This window comes from Sphaeramia orbicularis, chromosome 6, assembly GCF_902148855.1.
Source record: "Sphaeramia orbicularis chromosome 6, fSphaOr1.1, whole genome shotgun sequence".
NCBI lineage: Eukaryota > Metazoa > Chordata > Actinopteri > Kurtiformes > Apogonidae > Sphaeramia > Sphaeramia orbicularis.
Window position 1 is genome coordinate 2,706,088 of NC_043962.1, and position 21,737 is coordinate 2,727,824.

The 21,737-nt window shown below is 37.3% G+C and overlaps 1 protein-coding gene and 1 pseudogene across 2 annotated transcripts in view; both read right to left on the reverse strand.

The window, feature by feature from the left end:
* Positions 1 to 21,737, reverse strand: part of LOC115421684 (CCR4-NOT transcription complex subunit 1-like) — a 969,367-nt pseudogene that overhangs the window by 615,211 nt on the left and 332,419 nt on the right.
* Positions 1 to 21,737, reverse strand: part of cpne2 (copine II) — a 106,232-nt gene that overhangs the window by 71,093 nt on the left and 13,402 nt on the right. For both annotated transcript variants that reach the window (XM_030137670.1, XM_030137669.1), the window contains 5 exons: positions 5,841 to 6,020; positions 5,655 to 5,729; positions 3,975 to 4,046; positions 699 to 782; positions 346 to 435 (listed from right to left, as the gene is read on the reverse strand). In XM_030137670.1, coding sequence (XP_029993530.1) covers positions 346 to 435; positions 699 to 782; positions 3,975 to 4,046; positions 5,655 to 5,729; positions 5,841 to 6,020 — 501 coding nt within the window. The remainder of the gene's footprint in view (positions 1 to 345; positions 436 to 698; positions 783 to 3,974; positions 4,047 to 5,654; positions 5,730 to 5,840; positions 6,021 to 21,737) is intronic.

Below are 21,737 nucleotides of genomic sequence, written 5' to 3' on the forward strand. Positions count from 1 at the left end.
TAAATGGGGTTTTTTTGCATTAAAACAGACAAAAATTTTGAGTTGTAATTATTTATAGGTTATTCTGTTATTATTTTACTGGTCCAGCCCACTGCAGATCAAATCAGGCTGAATGTAGAACCTGAAAGAACAGGAGTTTGAGAGCCCTGGTTTAAAACTTCATTCCAGATGGTTTTTACTTTGCTTCAGTGCTTTGGTAGAACACACGGCCTGACTACAGAACACTATGAAGTGACTGTGATATAATGCTAACTGAACACGGAGCCGCCTGCCTGTGTTTTCATGTTCCAAATGTACATTGTGGCATTTAAAAAAGTCCAGTTGGATCAAACTGCAAACACTGACCTTTATGTTTCTGTCCACGTCTCCATTGCACAGAGAAATGAGAGGCACAGTGAAGGGTTTCCATGACGGGTCCAGGGTGTTCTTTATGACCTTTATCACACACACACACACACACACACACACACACACACACACACACACACACACACACACACGAGTATTCATCACTCAAATATCCAACAGTAAATATACCACACAGTCACAGCTACAGCAGAGAATGACCCAAACACACACATCTGTACGTCTGACTGTGTTTCCTGTTTACCACTACCACTGTTTTAGTGACAGCTCATGCTCAACAGTAATGGCAGGTGTCTGAAGCTACTCCAGTTGTATTCCTGAACAGAACTCACCTCCGTCCTGTGCACCAGCATCCATTTTCCATCTTCTCCCTGTTTGTGAAACTCCAGGTAGGGGTCTGACTTACCAAAAAAGTCCTGCAGAGAAACAGTAACACAGAGGCTTTGGGTTTGTTTTTCTCTTTCCTCCTTTCCTGAGCTGAACTGCAACACATGTAGTGTTTAGGGATGTAACAATTACTGGTATAATGATAAACCGCGGTAAAATTGCAGACGATTAGTATCACCGTTTAAATTCTAATTATCATGATAACCGTAATCCAACAAAGTGGAAGTGCTGCTGGGTCTTCTTCTTGGTGATTATCCACAGGTGCTCTTTGGAAACTTGTGATGTGTCTGGTTATTTAGAGTAAAAAAAAAAAAGAATCCGCATTAGCATGCTAGATTTCAAAAAATATATCCAAGGCACACTGTAGGATTTGTGTAAAAATAAAATGCCTTTATTAATTCATGGCAGTCTTTAAAATACAGCCAATGCGTTTTTTTGGGTTTTTTTGACTCTAAATATCATGATAACCGTGTTTGATTACCACACTTTTAGGGGAGAAAACACTGATGTAAAGATCTGCTTTTATGTCAAATATTTAAGTATAGTTTAAATTTATTACAATTTTAATTGTATATACCTAATATTTGGAATCAATATTCACTTTTAAAGTCTCTGAAAAGGTTCATTAAGCATCTGTGTGTTATTTATACAATAAATTATACATATTTTTCAAATCGGATTTTATATTTTTGAGTGTTTTTTGTCCTTTTGTGTTGATATAGTAGGTTAAAGTGAAAAAAATAAAAAGCAGATGATACAGATGAAGTTGTGCTGAAAAAACAGACCCCAAACATGGGTATAGTAAACATTTGTTTATATAGTGTATAAAGGCAAAATCACAAGTACTGAAAAACGGACAAAATAGGCTCAGACCACTAACGGTTAATATTTGAATGTTTCTGCAACAGAAGGGACATTGTGCCAGTTATTTTGCTTTTTTTTTTTTTTTTTTAAACACAACTTGGTTAAATTATTTCAGTGTGTGTATTAGTACTTTTTGAACATTTTGAGCACAATTTCAGCAATACCACAATAATAATGATAACGGTGATAATTTTGGTCACAATAACCGTGATGTGATATTTTCATATCATTACATCCCTGGTAGTGTTTAATGCAGAAACAATGACACTGGTCTAAAAGTGTCAAATGGTTCTGAATAAAAGCAGTGCTAGTGGACCAGGTGTGAGTCTGTGATCCAGACTAATCCAGTCCTAAATACTGGTTGGTTGTAGTTTCACAGATACAGACTTTGGTCAAAATGTGAAATTGTAGAATTAATGATAGAATGAGTTTAAGTCCAAAGGAATATTAGTGTCAGATCTACTTCAAACCCTGTCTGCACATGACAATACATGGACTTTTTTCATTTTAGTTCAGTTCCACATTCAGCCAATTTTTATCTGCAGTGGGCCAGACCAGTAAAATAATAACATAAATAATATATAAATAATGTCAACTCCAAACTGTTCTCTGTGTTTTAGAGTGAAAAAATAAAATTACATTACAAAAATGTTTACATCTACAAACTATCCTTTAAAACAATGTGAATAACATGAACAAACTGAAAAAATAAGTGTAATTGTATCAATATCCTGCTTCAGTTTATCATTTACACATGTACATTATAACGTAGAGGTCACAGTGGATCTACAAACACACACAACACATTTAAGAACAGACTGAATGTTGGTACAATTACACTTCCCTTAAGACATTTCAGGTTGTTCATATTTATTCAGGTTATTCACATTTTTTGCAAAATTATATTTTGTTTTGGTGTAAATGCATAAAAATGTTTACATTTACAAGGTATAAAATGTGGAGTTATGAGTATTTATTGGATACTACGGTAGTATTTTACAGAATTGACTGATTACCTCCGCCAAGGAGGTTATGTTTTTGTTGCTGTTGGTTTGTCTGTCTGTCCGTGTGCAAGATAACTCAAAAAGTTATGGACAGATTTGGATGAAATTTTCAGGAAATGTTGATACTGGCACAAGGAACAAAGGACTAAATTTTGGTGGTGATCGGGTGTGGGGTGTGTGTGTCACTGATCTGCTTTTGTGGAGGTCTGCGCTCTCCGAGTGCTTTTCTAGTTTGAGATTGAATTAGTCTGAATGTGACCCCTGAACTAAAATGACTGTTAACATCTGAGTGTAATTTTAGCAAATTCATCCTAAGGGCCAGACTGGATCCTTCGGTGGGCTGGATTTGGCCCCTGGGCCACATGTTTGACACCTCTGCTTTACAGGTTCTACTTGTGGAACATTTATAAATCTATTGGATAAATGGGCATAAACCAACACTTTATCATATACCTGGAAAACATCAGTAAACCAACACTTTGGTTATTTGTTTTCCATTCATCTGATTCAAATACAGAACATTTAACTAGAGCTGAAACGATTAATCGACTCAAAGTGATAAAAAAAAAATCATTCAACCACAATTCTCCTGAATCAAAGCTTTGTTTCCTTCATTTCTCTGCTGTTAAACATTGGTTCCACTGTTGTGTTTCACATGGACGCTTATTGTGACGCACAAAGAAGCTTCAATTCAGGAAAACTGCTATAGAACATCTCTCTTAAATCAATTCCAGTCGATTCATTGAATTGGGACTTTTTGCATTCACTTCAAGCACCTAATGGATTAATCGATTGCAGCTCTACATGTAACACATTTAATGTGAGGCAGATCCTTTCTAAAACTGTGGCCCAGTGTAGGCTGTTCTGTTGGAATGAGTTTTAGATTTAGATTTGAGTCTCTGCCTGGCATTCAGTTTGTTTCATTAGCACATATTTCTGTGATAATACTGTGAAATGGTGTGGTTGTTGTGCTTCGTATGTGTCCTGGCCGTATAAGCAGAGGCTGCACAGCAGGCACACATCAGACTGGAAGACATCACAGTCACACTGGACCTCTGAACTGCTGCCGTTCTCCTCTGCACCACAAACCAACAGTTACTCCAAAGGACGCTGACCGAGAATAAACTGTGAAAAAAACTCATCCTACGTGGATTTCATTTGCAGCTAACTGTGCACCTGATAGCCCATTAAGTTGGCGTACAAAGGTGAAAAGTGTGAAAACATTTACTGCAAACACTGTCTGTGTGGGCTGTGCTTATGTGTGTGTTTACGTGGATATTTGCATCTTCCATCCTAAGTGTGTGTGTGTGTGTGTGTGTGTGTATGTGTGTGTGTGTGGGTCTAAATGCCTACCTTCTTATCCAGTTTCCGCCCACTCAGGGTTAAAGTGATGATTCTGTTGTCAGACAGCTCCTGAGCTGTTATCTAAAATAACATTACAGCACAACATTAGCAGCTACAAAAATACTGGCACCTGTGAACGTCAGCACTGACATTAGCAGGAGCACCAACCGCAACAACAGCTACATCAGCTCTGCCATCACCATTTTCATAAACAACACAGACTGTGGCCACATCACATACCCTGGAACTACTGATGATGCACTACAGTGTGTGTGTGTGTGTGTGTGTGTGTGTGTGGTATCATACCATCCTGTGGTTAAAATGGTACTTTTATCATGGTACCAGTGCTCTTGACTCACACTTTTAGATGACATGTTGTATGACCGGTGGCATTTTCAGTGTGTGATAAATAAAAACAGCTGCAGTAAAACCAGAGGCACTCGCAGACCTGAGTAGACCTGCTGCTGCGTTTACTGACACTAATTGGATGTTTTTACTCTGAGAATTTAAAAACTCTGTGTGTTTAGTAATGAATAGACTATAGTTACATTTTAGTATCTAATCTTTAAAATGCTGTAGTGGAAGAATAACAAAGGAGCCTTAGGGAAAAGAAGAAAAAACACATTGTTGTTTTAACTCCAGGGACCATACAAATACAGATTTCACAGATGTGTACCTGAATGCATCATATCCAAAGATCCTCACACTGCTGGTAAATAACTCGACAGTACAGTTGAAATTATCCTGGTACTTTTTTTTTCATTACAAGACAATTTCAGTGTGTGCTGCTGTCACCAAGTGTTTGCTCCTGGAGGATTCTGTTGTTTTCTGTAAATTGATTTAACAGTCTGGTTTAGACTGGCTCTATATGTAAAGTGTCATCAGATAACTTTTGTTATGTGATGCTATATTAATAAAATTTGATTTGACTTGATTTAGATTAAATGTTGAATCCATACCCTGTTTAAATACAAATATAAGCTATCAGCTGTTTCCTTGTGTTGTTTGCTCCTTTTATATACTATAACTTGGGGTGTAAGAAAATATCGGTTCTGCTATATATCTCAATATTTCATTTCACAGTACTGTCGATAATAAAAAGAACTGTATCAATATTTTTAGGTATTTATTCAAATGCAGATACTGTGGAGGTTCATTTTTGTTTTTTGTCTTTCTTTTTTGTTTATATTTTATTTATTATTATTTAACACTCTTTTATTCAATAATGTTCGTTCCTTTGTTGGCACTGAACTCAAATACTGCTCTGATGTTAGTTGTGAACTAATAGAATCTGAACATTAGAACAGGATCTGAAACTGTAATGCCTGTAAAACAGAATTTCAGTTTGAACACAGGAACATTTTGTGAGATAGGATTAGATCCTGTTGGGATCAAATAAAAATGCGTTTAGTATTTGTGGAGATTTCTGCTGTAATTCAATTCTTCAAGGAAATAATCATTTCAACAAAAGAAACACACAAAAAAATGCCTTTTAAACAGTATCATGATACATTGTCACAGCCCTAACTGTAACACATCCTGTATCTGTGGCATTGACATGAGTATTCACAGTGTGAATAGTGTATGTTTAGGAGCAAACTCAGGTATCAGTAACTAACCCTAATCAGGATAAGAGCAGTAAAGAGTTAAAAGATGATGCACACACTACAGAAAAAACAGCATTCTCACCATAATGGACCCTTTACCAGCTGGTTTTCCATTGGCTAAGATCAGAGGTCTGTGAAGTTTCTTATTGGACACAATCTACATGACAATAAAAGAGACAAATAAAACATAAAAACATTAATAACACAATTATCCAGAGCTGTATCTTTAATATTTCTCAGTAGAATGGAACTACGAATACTGCCTTACCACTCCCAAAGTACAGATGAACTCTCCCAGGAAGTCGTGTTCGTAGAGCTGCGTGGCACATTTGTCTTCATCAAACATGGCGAACCGGAGCTTCTGGATCTCCTCGAAGTGATAGTCCACCTGGAACTTCTTTCCAAACACTGGGTTCAAGTTGTTCACAGCTGTTTCAGTACGGCCGAGCTATAAACAGTAAATAAAGTCAAATGAATGAATGACTTCCACACAAAAGTTCAATGGGAGCCTTTTTTTTTTTCTATCCACCTGCCAGTGACTGCAAATGAAACTGAGCTATAGAAGGAAATGTGTTCATATACACTTATTTTTCTTAAGATATTTCACATTCTTCATGTTTGTGTAAACATTTTCATCATGTCATTTTCCTTTTTTCACTGTAATTTTTGAACTGGTCCAGTCCAAGGTTCTAATAGTTTTGGATTTGTCATTATAGTTTAGTTTTATTTAGTTTTGACTTTTTTTTTTTCTCTAATTCAGTTCATTTTAATTTGTTTTTAGAGCAGGTTTGATAGTTTTTATTAGTTTTCATTTTTTCTAAATGCTTACTTTTAGTTTAGTTTTAGTTTAGTTGTAGTTCAGTGGTCTCTTTTCTCTTCTTCTCTGTGGTCGTATTCAAATAAATCCCAGACAGGACTCTGCTGCTTTCTCCCAACTTTAGTCTCCATGTTCCCAGGTAGAGTGGGGACCAGAAGACGACTGGAAACCACAAGTGAACACAAGTGACGGTCCAAAAAGTGTCGTATGGTGACAACAGAGAAAGTTCAAGGGAAATAAATCGATTTCGTATCAATCCGACATTGACAAAGACGAAAACGAAGGGAATTTTATCCATAATTTTTATCCGTTTTAGTTAGTTTTGTAAACACAATACAGTTCCAGTTAGTTATGTTTTTTTTTCTTTTAATTATAGTTTTTATTTATTTCAGTTAACAAAAAGTTTTTTTTCAATGCTAGTTTTCATCATTTCATTAGTTTTCGATAATAACCTTGGTCCGGTCCACTTCAGCTCACTTTGGTCTGAATGTAGAAATTGAACTAAAATAATAGTCATCTGATTCCTAAAGTCAGTATGTAGGTCATGGGATTAGTGTTCTCCACTCTTCCTCAGGTGGGTCCTGTTTCCATGAACCCAAAAACTGGACTGGACGGCCCACAGACAGACAGATCAGAGTGTGTGGGTAGGTGTAAGAGCTCAGTGAGAGTCCATGTCCGTCCTCTACAGCAGCTGGGGTGGTTGGATGACTAACAGTCTGTGGCCTGCTCCTCTCTCCTGTCTCCTCTCCAGCGTGACTCACCCTCTGTCCTCTGTGTTTATGTACCATTAGACCAGGTCAGAATTAGACCAGGTCAGGACATGTGTGGCCTGTCTCCACTCCTCTCCTACAGCCAACCTTAAAGGCCTTTCTGAATGGGCCTCCCTCTACTACTGGCACAGATGGAGGATGGATGGGTGATGTCAGCGCTCAGGAAGTGGACTCCATCTCTGTGTCCATTCAGAAACACTTCACATGGTTTGGTTTGTGTTCTCTAGTGTTCTGCTCTGCGTAGTCTGGGCTGTATGATACCATGACACATACTGGGTAATGAAACCATCTATCCTGTCACAGTTTGATGTGTTGTTTGTTTTGATGTGTCAGAAATCACACATTTTATTGCAGTATTTTAAGTCGTTTAGATGACGCATTAGCATTCTTCCACTTTGGATGAAGGCAGCGTAAAAAAAACCTGGAGGAGAGTGAATAGGATACAGAACAGAACAGAGCGATTGGAACCAACAGGAGGAGACGAAACTAAGACGACATGCATTAAAGAAAGAGTTTACATACTTCACAGGCATGTTGGGTGGGTTAGGTATTTACTTTGAACTTATTAACTGAAAAATTTAACCTATTAACTCCAATACTGAACTTATTAACTCAAATATTTAACTGAAATATTTTAACTTATTAACTCAAATATTTAATTTAACTGAAATATTGAACTTACTAACAAAATATTTGAACTTGAAATATTGAACTTATTAACTCAAATATTTAATTTAACTGAACTATTTAACTTAACAGATATTTAATTTACCTGAAATATTTTAAGTCATTAACTGAAATATTTAACATTAACTGAAATATTTAACTTAATAACTGAAATATTGAACTATTAACTGAAATATTTAACTTAACTAAGATATTTAACTTATTAACTGAAATATTTAACTTATTAACTGACAAAAAAAAAGTATTATCCCTTGTGTGTTATACGTGTATATGAATGGTTTTTAGAGTACCTTTACGGAGGTGCACCCAAATTTCACTGGATGAAAATACAATGACAATAAGGCCTTTTATCTTATGTTACCTTATCCTATTTTATTATTTAGTGATTTATTCCGAACATGCAATGAAATTTAACCTTATCTTGAGAAGGTTGACATGAACCAGAAAACCATCCTTTTTTTTTTGTTGGTAGTTCACTTTACATCATACAAACAGAATATTAACATAATATTTGACAGACTGGGCTCCTTTCAGTCTATGAATGGTGGATAGAAGTGTTATCATGATATAAATATTCAGATGTCATATCAGTCTGTGTTGCTAATTATCACAGTAAATGTCAAATAATTAATTCCTCGAGGTTTAAAGGTAAATTTTTGGTTGTAAGTCAAAGTTTTGAAGTATTCTTTAGGGTCAAACACTTGCCAAGCAGCAGAACACTTCAGAAATCTGGAGGCAGAACATTTACAGTAATTATGCAGATGAAATGATGATGAACAAAATCTCTCTCTCTCTTTCTCTCCATCCAGTGGAATAAAGATGAAACTCCTGTGACTTGATCTCTTCAGTTTTCTCCTCAAATCCTTGAAATGAAATCCTAAAACAGTGCATTACCAGTGTATTAAACTGCGCTGTTTCCTAAAACAGTGCAATACCAGTGTATTAAACTGCGCTGTTTCCTAAAACAGTGCATTACCAGTGTATTAAACTGCGCTGTTTCCTAAAACAGTGCATTACCAGTGTATTAAACTGCGCTGTTTCCTAAAACAGTGCATTACCAGTGTATTAAACTGCGCTGTTTCCTAAAACAGTGCAATACCAGTGTATTAAACTGCACTGTTTCCTAAAACAGTGCAATACCAGTGTATTAAACTGCACTGTTTCCTAAAACAGTGCAATACCAGTGTATTAAACTGCGCTGTTTCCTAAAACAGTGCAATACCAGTGTATTAAACTGCGCTGTTTCCTAAAACAGTGCAATACCAGTGTATTAAACTGCGCTGTTTCCTAAAACAGTGCAATACCAGTGTATTAAACTGCGCTGTTTCCTAAAACAGTGCATTACCAGTGTATTAAACTGCGCTGTTTCCTAAAACAGTGCATTACCAGTGTATTAAACTGCACTGTTTCCTAAAACAGTGCAATACCAGTGTATTAAACTGCGCTGTTGGCAGTACGGTCATGCACACTGCTGTTCTGTTTTATGATGCTTGTAGTTCTGTGGTAATTATCTTTATGTCAGAGGAGGGACGCCTTGACTCTGCAACTGGACAGGATTATCTGACTGAAGACAACACACCGTCTGAATGGAGATGGGGTTAAATCTCAACAGTTCTACTGCAGCTGTTAAGGATAAATTACTGCTCCATCCTGTATAACAGGGGTGTCACACTCATTTTAGTTCAGTTCCACATCGTACAGCCTATTCTGATCTATAGTGGGCCAGTAGGGGTGCAAAAAAAATATCAGTTCATCAACATATCATGATATTTCATTTCACAATACTGTATCGATATTAAAAAGTGCTGTATGGATATTTTTACGTATTATTCAAATGCAGATATAATGGAGGTTCATTTTCATTTTTTGGGTTTCTTTATTGTTCATATCTTACTTATTATTATTTAACACTGTTTAATGGTTATTTGAAGCATCCTAAAAGCACATTTTACTGTCTGAGAGGCAGATGGTAGTTCCTTTGAAAACTAGGAGAATTAGAAACATTTTGTGATACAGCATTAGATCCTGTTCTGATCAAATAAAAATGTGTTTAGTATTTGTACATATTTTGGGTGTAGTACAATTCTTCTAGGAAATTATGTTTTTTGTTGTTGTTTTTTTAAAAAACAAACAAAAAAAATGCCTTTTTAACAGTGTCATGATATATTGTGATATATTGTATCATGATTCTAGTATTTTGATTTGTATGGTATCGCCAGATTTTTGCTGATACACAGCCCTATGGATCAGACCAGTAAAATAATAGGATAAGAAGTGATAAATAATATCAACTCCAAAGTTTTCTCTTTGTTTTTGAGTGAAAAAAGTAAAATTCCATAATGAAAATGTTTACATCTACGAACTGTACTTGAACATAACATGAACAAATATGAACCTGAAAATTCTTAAGAAAGATAAGTGTAATTTTAACAATATTACACCATAGTTTATCATTTACACATGTGAATCACAGCTTACAGATCACAGTGGATCTACAAATACACAAAACATTTAATGACAGACAGAATATTGGTAAAAGTCCACATACTTCTGTTCAGACATTTCAGGCTGCTCTTATTCACATTTTTTGTAAAAGGCTAGTCTGTAAATGTAAACAATTTTGTGTAATTTTACTTTGTTGACACTGAAACAAAGAGAAAAAATTGCTTTTTTCATAATTTATACGTTATTATGATAGTATTTTACTGGTCTGACCCACTTCAGATTGAATTGACCTAAAATTATTTGAACATCCTTGACTGTTCACATCTTCAGTGTAATTTTTGCAGTTCACACATTTATCCCAAATTGGATCCTTTGGTGGACCGGATTTGGCCCCCGGGCCGCATGGTTGACACCTGTGTTGTACAATAAGGGTGAATCTCAAGACATTCCATGTGGAAATCAGATGTGTACCCACCAAATAAGTAGTCCAATATTTGTGTGGAGCTCTTCTAAACCTCCTTGTGAATCCTTTTATGCAGGGCTGTCAAACTCATTTTAGTTCAGAGGCCACATTCAGCTAAATTAGATCTGCAGTGGGCCGAACCAGTAAAATAATAACAGAATAGTATATAAATAATGTCAACTCCAAACTTTTCTCTATGTTTTAGAGCAAAAAAAAGTAAATTTACATAATGAATATATACATATATGAATATTCAAAAGATGTGAATAACATGAACAAACTGAAAAAATAAGTGTAATTTTAACAATATTCTGCCTCAATTTATCATTTACACACGTACATTACAATGTACAGATCACAGTGGACCTACAAACTCACAAAATATTTAATAACAGGCAGAATATTGTTAAAATTGTCCTTACCTCTCTCAAGATACTTCAGGTTGTTCATATTTGTTCAGGTTATTCACATTTTTTGTGAAATTATACTTTGTTTTAGTGTAAATACATGAAAACATTTACATTTACAAAGAGAAACATTTGGAGTTGACATTATTTCTATGTTATTCTGATAGCATTTGACTGGTTCTGCCCACTGAAGACTGAATTGGTCTGAATGAGGAACCTGAACTAAAGGATTGTTAATACTGTATCTCAGTGTAATTTTTGCATTTCACAAATTCATCCTATGGGCCAAATTAGATCCTTTGGCGGGCCAGAAAAAAAACAGCTTTTTTTTTCATTATTTATAGGTTATTATGATAGTATTTTACTGGTCTGACCCACTTCAGATTGAATTGACCTAAAATGATTTGAACATCCTTGACTGTTCATATCTTCAATGTAATTTTTACATTTCACAAATTCATCCCACAGGCCAAATTGGATCCTTTGGCGGGCCAGTTTTGGCCCCCGGGCCGCATGTTTGACACCTGTGCTGTGTAATAAGGGTGAATGTCATCCCATTCCAAGTGGAAATCAGATGTGAACCCACCAAATAAGTAGTCCAATATTTGTGTGGAGCTCTTCTAAATCTCCTTGTGAATCCTCTTATGAACTCAGACTGAAGCTGAACTGAAACAACACCACCAACAGAACAACAGAATGCACTGCTGTGGAATGTGACAGACGTTCCTGTTCCCCACAGACTGAACGCTACCGACTTCCCTGATCCGAAAAGCACCGAAAGGAAGATGAAAAAATGAGAAAGTGCTTTGGGACTTTAATCCTCTGCTCCTCAGAACACTTTTCTTTGTGAATGTTTCTCTCCAGTCACCATGACCTGCTCAGTGGACAGTGTTTATCTCACACACAGTCTATGGGAGCATCATGGTTTCCTGATAAATCCAGACTCTGGGTTCTTTTACTGCTTCCATTCTTATTTCATCTTCTATTCCACTGCAGTTCAACTCAAACAAAATCAAACAACACAAAGGTGACTACAAACCACAGCACACACCACTATATCATTTTCATTTTAAAATTCTGGTGCCAACTTTCTGGGAGGGAACTCGGGCATCTTTGGAATTTTGTCGCGACGTGCATTGTGGGAAAGGGAGGTTCGTGCAGCCACCTGACAGCGGCAGCACAACCATATTATATCATATGGATGAAACAAACACAACACGTAAATGGCTGAAACGCGTTAATGGCTGGAGGAATATGCATAGAGCGAAGAGAGCTCCTGCTGTTTCCGATTTTGTCTGTTCCAGCTGCTGCTGTAAGGCGGTGGTGCGAGCCTTCACTTCCCACAATGCACATTGTGACAAAAATCCTCAGATGCCCAGTTCCCTCCCGGCTCTGTTTGTAAACACATGGTTTGTTTCTGGTGGATGGAACTAAGAAACTGTTCACCGTAATGCAAGAGATTCAGCTGAGTAATGACAGACAGACGAACAGATTCATGATACTGAGGATATGACTGAGGTTTGACAGATTTGAGGAAAAATTCGTTACAAAAGTCTCCTGCACCTTTAATGTCTTCAACCATCAGCGTCTACGGTTTTGCCGCGTTTCCACTACATGGAACCAGCTCAACTCGGCTCAGCATTCCTGGAGACCACTTCCATTCCAGGATACTACTGACTTTACAGTACCTAGTCGTCATAACGATGTGACACATTATTTCCGTGTCGTCTGCTCAGAGAGTTGCTGAAAACTCACTCGTTGCATGTTGTCTCGTCTGAATTTTTACATTGGCCACAACAGACTGAATCTCCTGGACTGACCATGGTGTAGTTTTGGGCTGTTATCATGTGGATTAATGTACCGCTGTATTTACTGCCGACTTCTGCATCTGTTTTTTGTAAAATGGCGGGTCACAGAGAAAACTGTCTGACCAATCAGTGGTCTGCAGTGTTTACACATCACGGTTTAGTGTCGCTTGGAACCTCGGCGGAGGTGATACCAAAAAACTAGCACCAGGTACCAGGTCCTTTTTCATAATGGAAACGCAAAAAGGCCGAGTCGAGTCGAGCCGGTACCACGCAATGGAAACGCAGCATTTGACTCAAAGGATGTCTTCAACCACAGTATTCAGTAAAAGTCAAGGTTATTTTTTTAAATCGTTTCTGTTGTGAACCTACAGCACAAACACACATTTGTCCTCCTCTGTTCTCCTCTTTTACCTCTGTTCATATTCAGTGTTTTTCTGATACCAGACTGCGTGAACAACTGCGCTGAGGTGGACTGTGACGTTGACTCTGTCTAATAGAATCCAAAGCATGTATTCTGTAGTGATCCCAGACATTTGTTAACACTTCAGCTGTGACATTAGAGGCTGCAGATCCATTTGAAAGGGCTCTAACTTCAGCCGCTTCCAGCACTCATCCATCCTGGTGAGTCATGGGAAGAGAGCCGAGGTGATGACACAACTTTTGTTTGCATAAAAACTGATATTACTGGAGCATTATGACAGCTAGACACACTGAAGCACACAGCACTGGCTCAGTTAGCAGTGGAAAAACAAACCTGTGGTGCATCCTCTGTCTGTTGTGCTGCCTTTATTTTTATCTGCCTGTGTTTACTATTAGATGTGTGTACTACAGAGCACTGATAATGTCAGTGTCTTGAGACTGTGGTCCAACATCTACATCCAACACCACACGCTTGTGTATTTTTGCTTCTCTGACTTTTTTTTTCTGTCATATTTGTAGGTGTCGATCCAGAAGATTTCTGCTATTATAGATTTAAAGCAACTAGGGGGAATATATCTAGTGTTTTCTATTTGAAAGTGTGTTACGTAAGCATGTGTTGACTCCCAGGATGTGGTTTTACACTTCTACACTGTAATTACATTGTTTTCTGGCAATAAAAGGACTTTTGAGACTATTAGCGGTAAATATTTGTGTGGCTTTAAGCGATCGCATGCACTTGGGAAATGAAAGTATAATTTAATGACCGCTGTGAAAACAATGTGGGTGAGCTCAGTTTTTCTGTTTCTCTCTGGCGAACTGAGAGGAAAAGACACAGCCGTTAAGCTCGACGCTAAGAGGCTAAATCAATGAGACAAGCCCGGGTGGTTTCAACTACTCACACATCAGGCAGGTAGTTGTAAAAAAGCCCAAACCTGCAGCACAAAAACAAACAAATGACTGGGAAACAATCGCAGTCAAGTAGTTTAGTCCCACCTGTATGTTCTTAAAACTCCTGTTTGAACTGACTGTTATATGTATTTATTTATTTGTTTGTTTGTTTGTTTGTTTGTTTGTTTGTTTGTTTAACCTTTACAACTGATTCTCATTTACAGTAATGCCCCAGCCAAGAAGCAGCACATTTACCCTTTCATGCATAGTGGTCACTCCAGTGGGCAGTTCTTCTCCAGCTGTTCTCTTGTATATTAATGGGTTTTGTCGTTTTAGTTCCATATCAGCCAACACAGTGATACTTATGCACCATCCCATACACTGACATTCATACAGTTAGTGTAACTGTGCTGTTCTTGATAAAGCTGATCTGCAGCTTTAGTGTAAATCAATTATTTGTTAGACAAAAAGGTTTTTTTTTGCATATTATCTCCATGAAGTGAGTAAATACTAGCATTAGAATATGTTAAAATGTGAGAAGACATCAGATTATCAGCATTAAAAATGTTTTTATTTCATTGTTTTCATATCACTTTCTGATATTGGGTTTTAAACACATTTCTTTACTTCAAAAATTAAAAGCATGAACATTTTTCTAATTCCACAAAAAAATAACTCACTTGCATTGTTTTTTAATGCCTAAGGAGGAATAAAAAACACTCAAAAAAAAAAAAAAAAAAAACTTGACTAAGGTTCTCATAATTCCTGCATGAAAGGGTTAACAGAATAAATAGCAGCAAAGGTCACATGTACAGCAGGGATGTCAACCTCAGTTTAGTTCAGGTTCCACATTCAGCCCAGTTTGATCTGAAGTGGGACGGATCAGCAAAATAATGACAAAATAACCCAGAAATAATGACAACTCCAAGTTTTTCCTCTTTGTTATAGTACAACCCCCCACCCTCCATTAAATTATGAAAAATATTAACATTTTACAAAAAAAAAAGATGTGAATAACCTGAAAAAAATGACATTTCATTACAGAAATGCGTGCAATTTTAACAATATTGTGCCTCAATTTATTTACAGATGTGCATTACACAATGTTACACAAACATTTGGTAACAGGCAGAAAATTGTTAAAATGTTGGACTTTGGAACTAAAATAAGAAAAATTTCTACAATATTACCTCTCATCTTAATATTAATCCAACGTACAGATGACAGTGGATCTACAAATGCACCAAACATTTAATAACAGACTAAGTATTGGTACAATTATACATTTCAGGTTGTTCTTATTTGTTTTCATTTATGCATTTATTTGCATTTTATTGTGAAAGGATAGTTTGTAGATGTAAATATTTTCATACTGTAATGTGATTTATTTCACATTAAACCAAGAACAACATTTGTAGTTGTCATTATTTAACAGGTTATTATGTTCTTATTTTACTGTAGATCCCATTGGTCTGTATGTGGAACCTGAACTAAAAGGATCTGGACAGCCTTGACCATTTGTCTTCAGTGTCATTTTCATCCCACAGGCTGGATCGGAACCTTTGTCAGGCCAGATTTGCCGTGTGTTTGACACCCCTGATGTAGAGCAAACAACAGAACCGATTATATGTACAACAAACAAACAGGATGGACAGCAGAACCGATCACAATAAAACAAATAGAAAAGTTAAAAACAGGTGCAGTGGTCCAGAAGTACCTACCACTGATCTGTTAACTCTTTAAACCCAGACGTGTCAGGGCTGACACACCCTGTGCATGTGCAGTTTGGATGGATGGAACTGTTTGTTCAATTGGAAAAATTCCAACGGTTTCTGAAACCTACGACGTTGAGCTTTATAGGTTTTATTGGGTCATTATGGTAATTTCACTGACACCTGCACTAGAAGATGGAGAAGAAGCCGTTTGAGCAGGATTATAACATGCACTAAACTGTAAATGACTGCTAGATTTTGAAAGTTCTAAGTGTTCTGGAAAAATGGGCAAAAGGACGGACTCACAGCATATTTTCAAACCTTTTATAGAAAAATAAGAAAAAAAGTTCAGACGGACCATTTTAGACTGAGGGTTTAAAGCACAGGTGTCAAACATGTGGCCTGGGGGCCAAATCCAGCCCACCAAAGGGTCCAACTCAGCCTGTAGGATGAATTTGTGAAATGCAAAAATTACACTGAAGATATTAACAATCAATAGTGTCAAAATCATTTTAATTCAGGTTCCCCATACAGACACATATAAACAAATTAGATCTCAATTGGGTCAGACCAGAAAAATACTGTCACAAAAAGCTATAAATAATGACAACTGCAGATTTTATCTTTGTTTTAGTGTAAAAAAGTTAAATTACATGAAAATGTTTACATTAACAAACTATCCTTTTACAAAAAATGTGAATAACCTAAAGAAATATGAACAATGTGAAATGTCTTGAGAAAAGTAAATGCAATTTTATCAATACTCTACCTGTTACTAAATGTTTTGTGTATTTGTAATTGTAATGTCAGTTGTAATGCACATGTGTAAATGATAAACTGAGGCAGAATATTGTTAAAACTGCACTTGTTTTTCTTAAGACATTTCAAGTTGTTCACGTTATTCAGACTTTTAAGGAAATGTTGTAGATGTAAACATTATCACAATGTAAGGATCTAATGATTACCGGTATAACAATAAACCGCGGTAAAATTCTCGACAGTTAGTATTACCGTTTAAATTCTAATTATCATGATAACCGTGTTTGATTACCGCACTTTGAAAACTAATGGCACTGCTCATTTCCTGGAGAAGCAGCAGCACTCCAGGCGCTATCTATCTATCTATCTATCTATCTATCTATGAAAAAGAAACTCAAACAACTCAAACTTGATCTGGAAAATGGTCAAACAGTATCTATAAGGTGACATCTTTAATACACATTGTATATTTGACTGTTTACATGTTAATATTTTAATGTTTCGGCCAACAGAAAGTATACTGTGGCTATTATTAAATTTTATTGATTTATTTTTTAAACTATAACTTGGTTAAATTATTTCAGTGTGCATATCAGTACTTTTCTAACATTTTGAGCACAATTTCAACAATATCGCAATAATAATGGTAACTGTGATAGTTTTGGTCACAATAACCGTGATATGAAATTTTCATATTGTTACATCCCTATCATAATGTAATTTTATTTTTTTCACTGGTATTATTTTACTGGTCCGGCCCACTGGAGATCATATTGGGCTGAATGTGGAACTGAACTGAAATGAGTTTGACAGCCCTGGTTTAAAGGGTTAAACGATGACAGTAGTATGAATGAAGTGACTTTTAAGGATCGGTTCCAGTCCTAAGTGTCAGAAAACTGGACTGATGACTGGCTGAGAGTGGTCTGTGTTTTGGGAATGAGGAGGTTAATGAAAGCGACTATCAGACAAATCCGGCCAAACAGGGGACCAGCAATAAGAGGCTGTGCATTCACACGCTGTCCTTGAACGCTCCATTTCCAGCCAAAAAGGCACATGCAAAAAGCAAAATGAGGTTCAAGGATACATAAGGCTGCACTTTACAGTAGGAACAGGTTCTAAAAAAGGAAACGCCAGAGTTCTCACTTGCAGTTTTACAGTCATAAACTGTATCTGTGTCTTCAACACGGCAGAGATTAGTATTAGGATTTGGAGTTTGGAGAGGGGGGAAGAAAATATGAAAGGATTTAAAAAATAGCCCAAGTAGTCTGCAAACTGAGCGCTGTGTCATTTGCATAGCTGAGATCCACATTTCTGTCGGCCTCTCATGTTCTTTAAAGCCTCTCTAACACCAGTTTGAGCTGCTATCGTGCTTTTCAATCATTGTCTGCGTCGTCGAACACATTCCTTCGCAGTGCACATGTTCAATCTCACTTGTTTTTCCGATGATCTCACTGTTTTCCCTCTTCTCCGTGTCCTCCTCTCTTTCCCCTCTCATCTCTCGTTCCTTCTCACACCTCCTCACTATCACACTCTTACCCTCTCTAACCCTCTCTCCCTGTTTTTTTTTTTCTTTTTTCCCCTGACGGACCCAGCTGCTTCTTACACCTCGATCTCACAAGACAGACGAAGACAGACAGAAAGTGAGATGGAGGGAGACAAGAGGAGGTAAGACTGGCGGCAAAAAAAAAAAAAAAAAAAAAGGAAAAAAAAGACAATCTGAGAGCGACAAAGAAAACAAAGCTAACAGGAGGGGCTCGGAGAAAGTGAGAAAGAGTGTGAGAGAAATGGCGAGCTGTGCATAATATCAGAGAAAAGGTTCGGGCCTCATTTCGCCTCCTCCATCCTTCCTTCCCTCACTACAGGAGCGCTAAGCTTTTGTTTCCCCTCCCGTTTCCATGGAAACCGTTGGCAATTTCACATCGGAGCCACATGCCCTGCTGACCAACAGCTAGCTACAACCCGAGGCGCTCGCCTACACACACAGGCACGCACACACACGCACACACACACACACACACACACACCAAACCCAGCTTGGCCTGTTGACCAATGGTATGCTACAGAAAAGCCTGGAAGCAGCTGCCTACACGCACCAAAACTTCATCACCATGTTCCACTCCAGCATCTTCAACTTAAACATCATGGTTTTTTTTTCCGTTTTCTGCCCCCTGAAGAAATAACACATATGAATTCCTCATGCATACAGAGTCAGGCAGAAAGGGAAAAAGAAGTAAAACTGCCTGAACTTCTGCTTGTATTGATTTCAGATCGTGTTTCTGTGGAATTCTCTAGAACATGGGTGTCAAACGTATGGTCTGTGGACCAAAACCAGCCTGCCAAAGGGGCCAATCCGGCCAATGGGATGAATCTGTGAAATGCAAAAATGACACAGAAGATTAGGGATGGGAATCGATAAGAATGTAACGATTCCGATTCCATTATCAATTTTGCTTTTCGATCCGATTCCTTATCGAGTCTCTTATCGATTCTCAGTGGGTGAGGGAATAAAAGAGTACAAACAGGTGTGTTTGTATTAACTGTCTTTTATATTTCCATCTGCACAGAAAGTATAACATATACAGTATGTACAAATAAGTTCAGCGGGGGGGTGTACAGTGAAAGTGAAACTACAGACCCTTTACCAAATCCTCTATTGCAGCATTTCCACTGCGTGGAACCAGTTCGACTCTGCCCGTCTCCCGTTGTTGTGCACTTCATTTCCTTTCCCCTACCTTCGGAAACTTGTATTTGAGGGGGGACGATGCTTGTTTCCCGCACCAGAACCAGAACTGGGCCCAGATGACAGCCTAGTGTTCACTCTGCCGCTATATTCACAAGTGCGGCTAAGTAGCGAATCAAATATGTGACATTCTTGTATATGAATCACATCACATTGGAAGGATTTGACCCTTTTGAAGAAATGGAAGCTCTGAGAGTGTTAAAGTGGCCCTGGTGTCATCTTTTTAGACCATTTCTGCCTCAACGCCATGTTGGCTACATTCTGACCAAAACAATGCAGTGTATGCATGACATCATCGCACATGTGCAACGAAGGAATCGATAAGCAGAATCATTAAGCAGGCAGGCAAACAATTCCAAGGAATCGAGCTACTGGGATCCGGTTCTCAAAAAGAATCGGTTCTCGATTCCTATCCCTACTGAAGATATGAACAATCGAGGATGTTAAAATCATTTACACAGTTCAGGGGTCACATTAGGGCTGCACGATATTCGAAAAAACTGACATTGTTATTTTTTTTTTTAACCCTGCGATATATTATCGAGATATGAAAAACTACTCAGGAGGATATAATATCTGTGTGGTGCCGACGTAAATGGTCGAACTAATTAGTTGTGTTTCCTCTCACATGTTTCAGTTTCATCCTTCTGTAGCTGAAATAATTCCACATAACTGACGCTGCTTTTCTTTTTGGCACCAAGTCTTTGTTTTCGATGATTTTCTCTTGTTCGTTGCTCATTACTTCTGCCAAGGAGGTTCTGTTTTTGCCACAGTTTGTTTGTTTGTTGGTTGGTTGGTTAGTTACCAACATAACAGAAAAAGTTATGGACGGATTTTGATTAAATTTTCAGGAAATGTCCAAAATGGGACGAGTAACAAATTATTAGATTTTGGGAATGATCCGGATCACTGTCTAGATCCAGGAATTTTTACAAGGATTCTTTATCATTGGGAGATAGGGATATTTTCAACATATGTATGTGTAACTCCACAATGAACGGTCACAGTGCTTGGTAAAAAAAAAATACAAAATAAGTTCCCAACAGGTTCTACAAGATATTGAAATTTGATCTGGATCCTCACAAAATTCTGGATACCATGATCCAGAACAGGAAAAAATAGTGGAGTTCTGGAATTTTCATCCTAACAAGGGAACAAATTATGGTATTGACATGCAACAAACACCAAAATATAGCCATGACAGTGTGAAATCTGAAGTGTGCCAACAAATTTGTTTCCAACAACTATGGAGGTAGATCCAGGAGAAAACAGCCATTTCCCAAAAAATGATTTTCGTTCGGTATTATTTTGAGTAGATCACAGCATGGGACACTGAGCTGCCTTGGTGGAGGTCTGCGCTCTCTGAGTGCTTTTCTAGTTTTTCAATATTGTTACCAGTGACTCACTCCATGTGCAGGGGGCATGGTCTGCTTCGGCAAACTCATTATTGTGATTGGTGGATCTCTGTGTGCAGTGTGTGTCAGGTACCCAGGATGAACTTGGATGAGAACATGTTGAGTTCATTTACCTCCTACATTGCAGGACCTGCAATGGGACTATTGCACACTTGTACATCATGATGGCGATGCTTAAACATATAATGTGCAGCTCTAGGTAATATACAGACCAATTTGATCTCAAATGGGTTGGACCAATAAAACACCATCATAATAGTAAAAGTAATGTAAAAAAAAAAAAAAAAGTATAATTACATGAAAATGTTTACATTAACAAACTATCACTTCACTAAAATAGTAGGCTAAATATCCGGAACAAATATGAAAAACCTGAAATGTCTTAATGTAATTTAAGTGTATTAAATGTTGTATTTGTAGATCCACTGTGATCTGTACATTACAATGAACGTGGAAATAATAAACTGAGGTAGAATATTGGTAAAATTGCACTTATTTTATTAGAAAATTTTAGGTTGTTTGTGTTATTCATGTTTTTTAAAGGACAGTTTGTAGACGTAAACATTTTCATCATGTAAGGAATGTTTGGAGTTGACATTATTTATATATAATTATGTTATTATTTGACTGGTCTGGCCCATTTCAGACCAAATCTGGCTGAATTTGACCCCTGAACTAGGATGAGTTTAACAGCCCTGGACTAGATTGTGACGCTAACACCGGTTCAGCTTGTGTGTTTTTGGGTCTTTCAAACCCAATGCAACAGTGGCACTACTGCACCCCCACACAATGAAATGTCACAGCTCCATGTGAAGCCACTTGGACTTGGCAAAG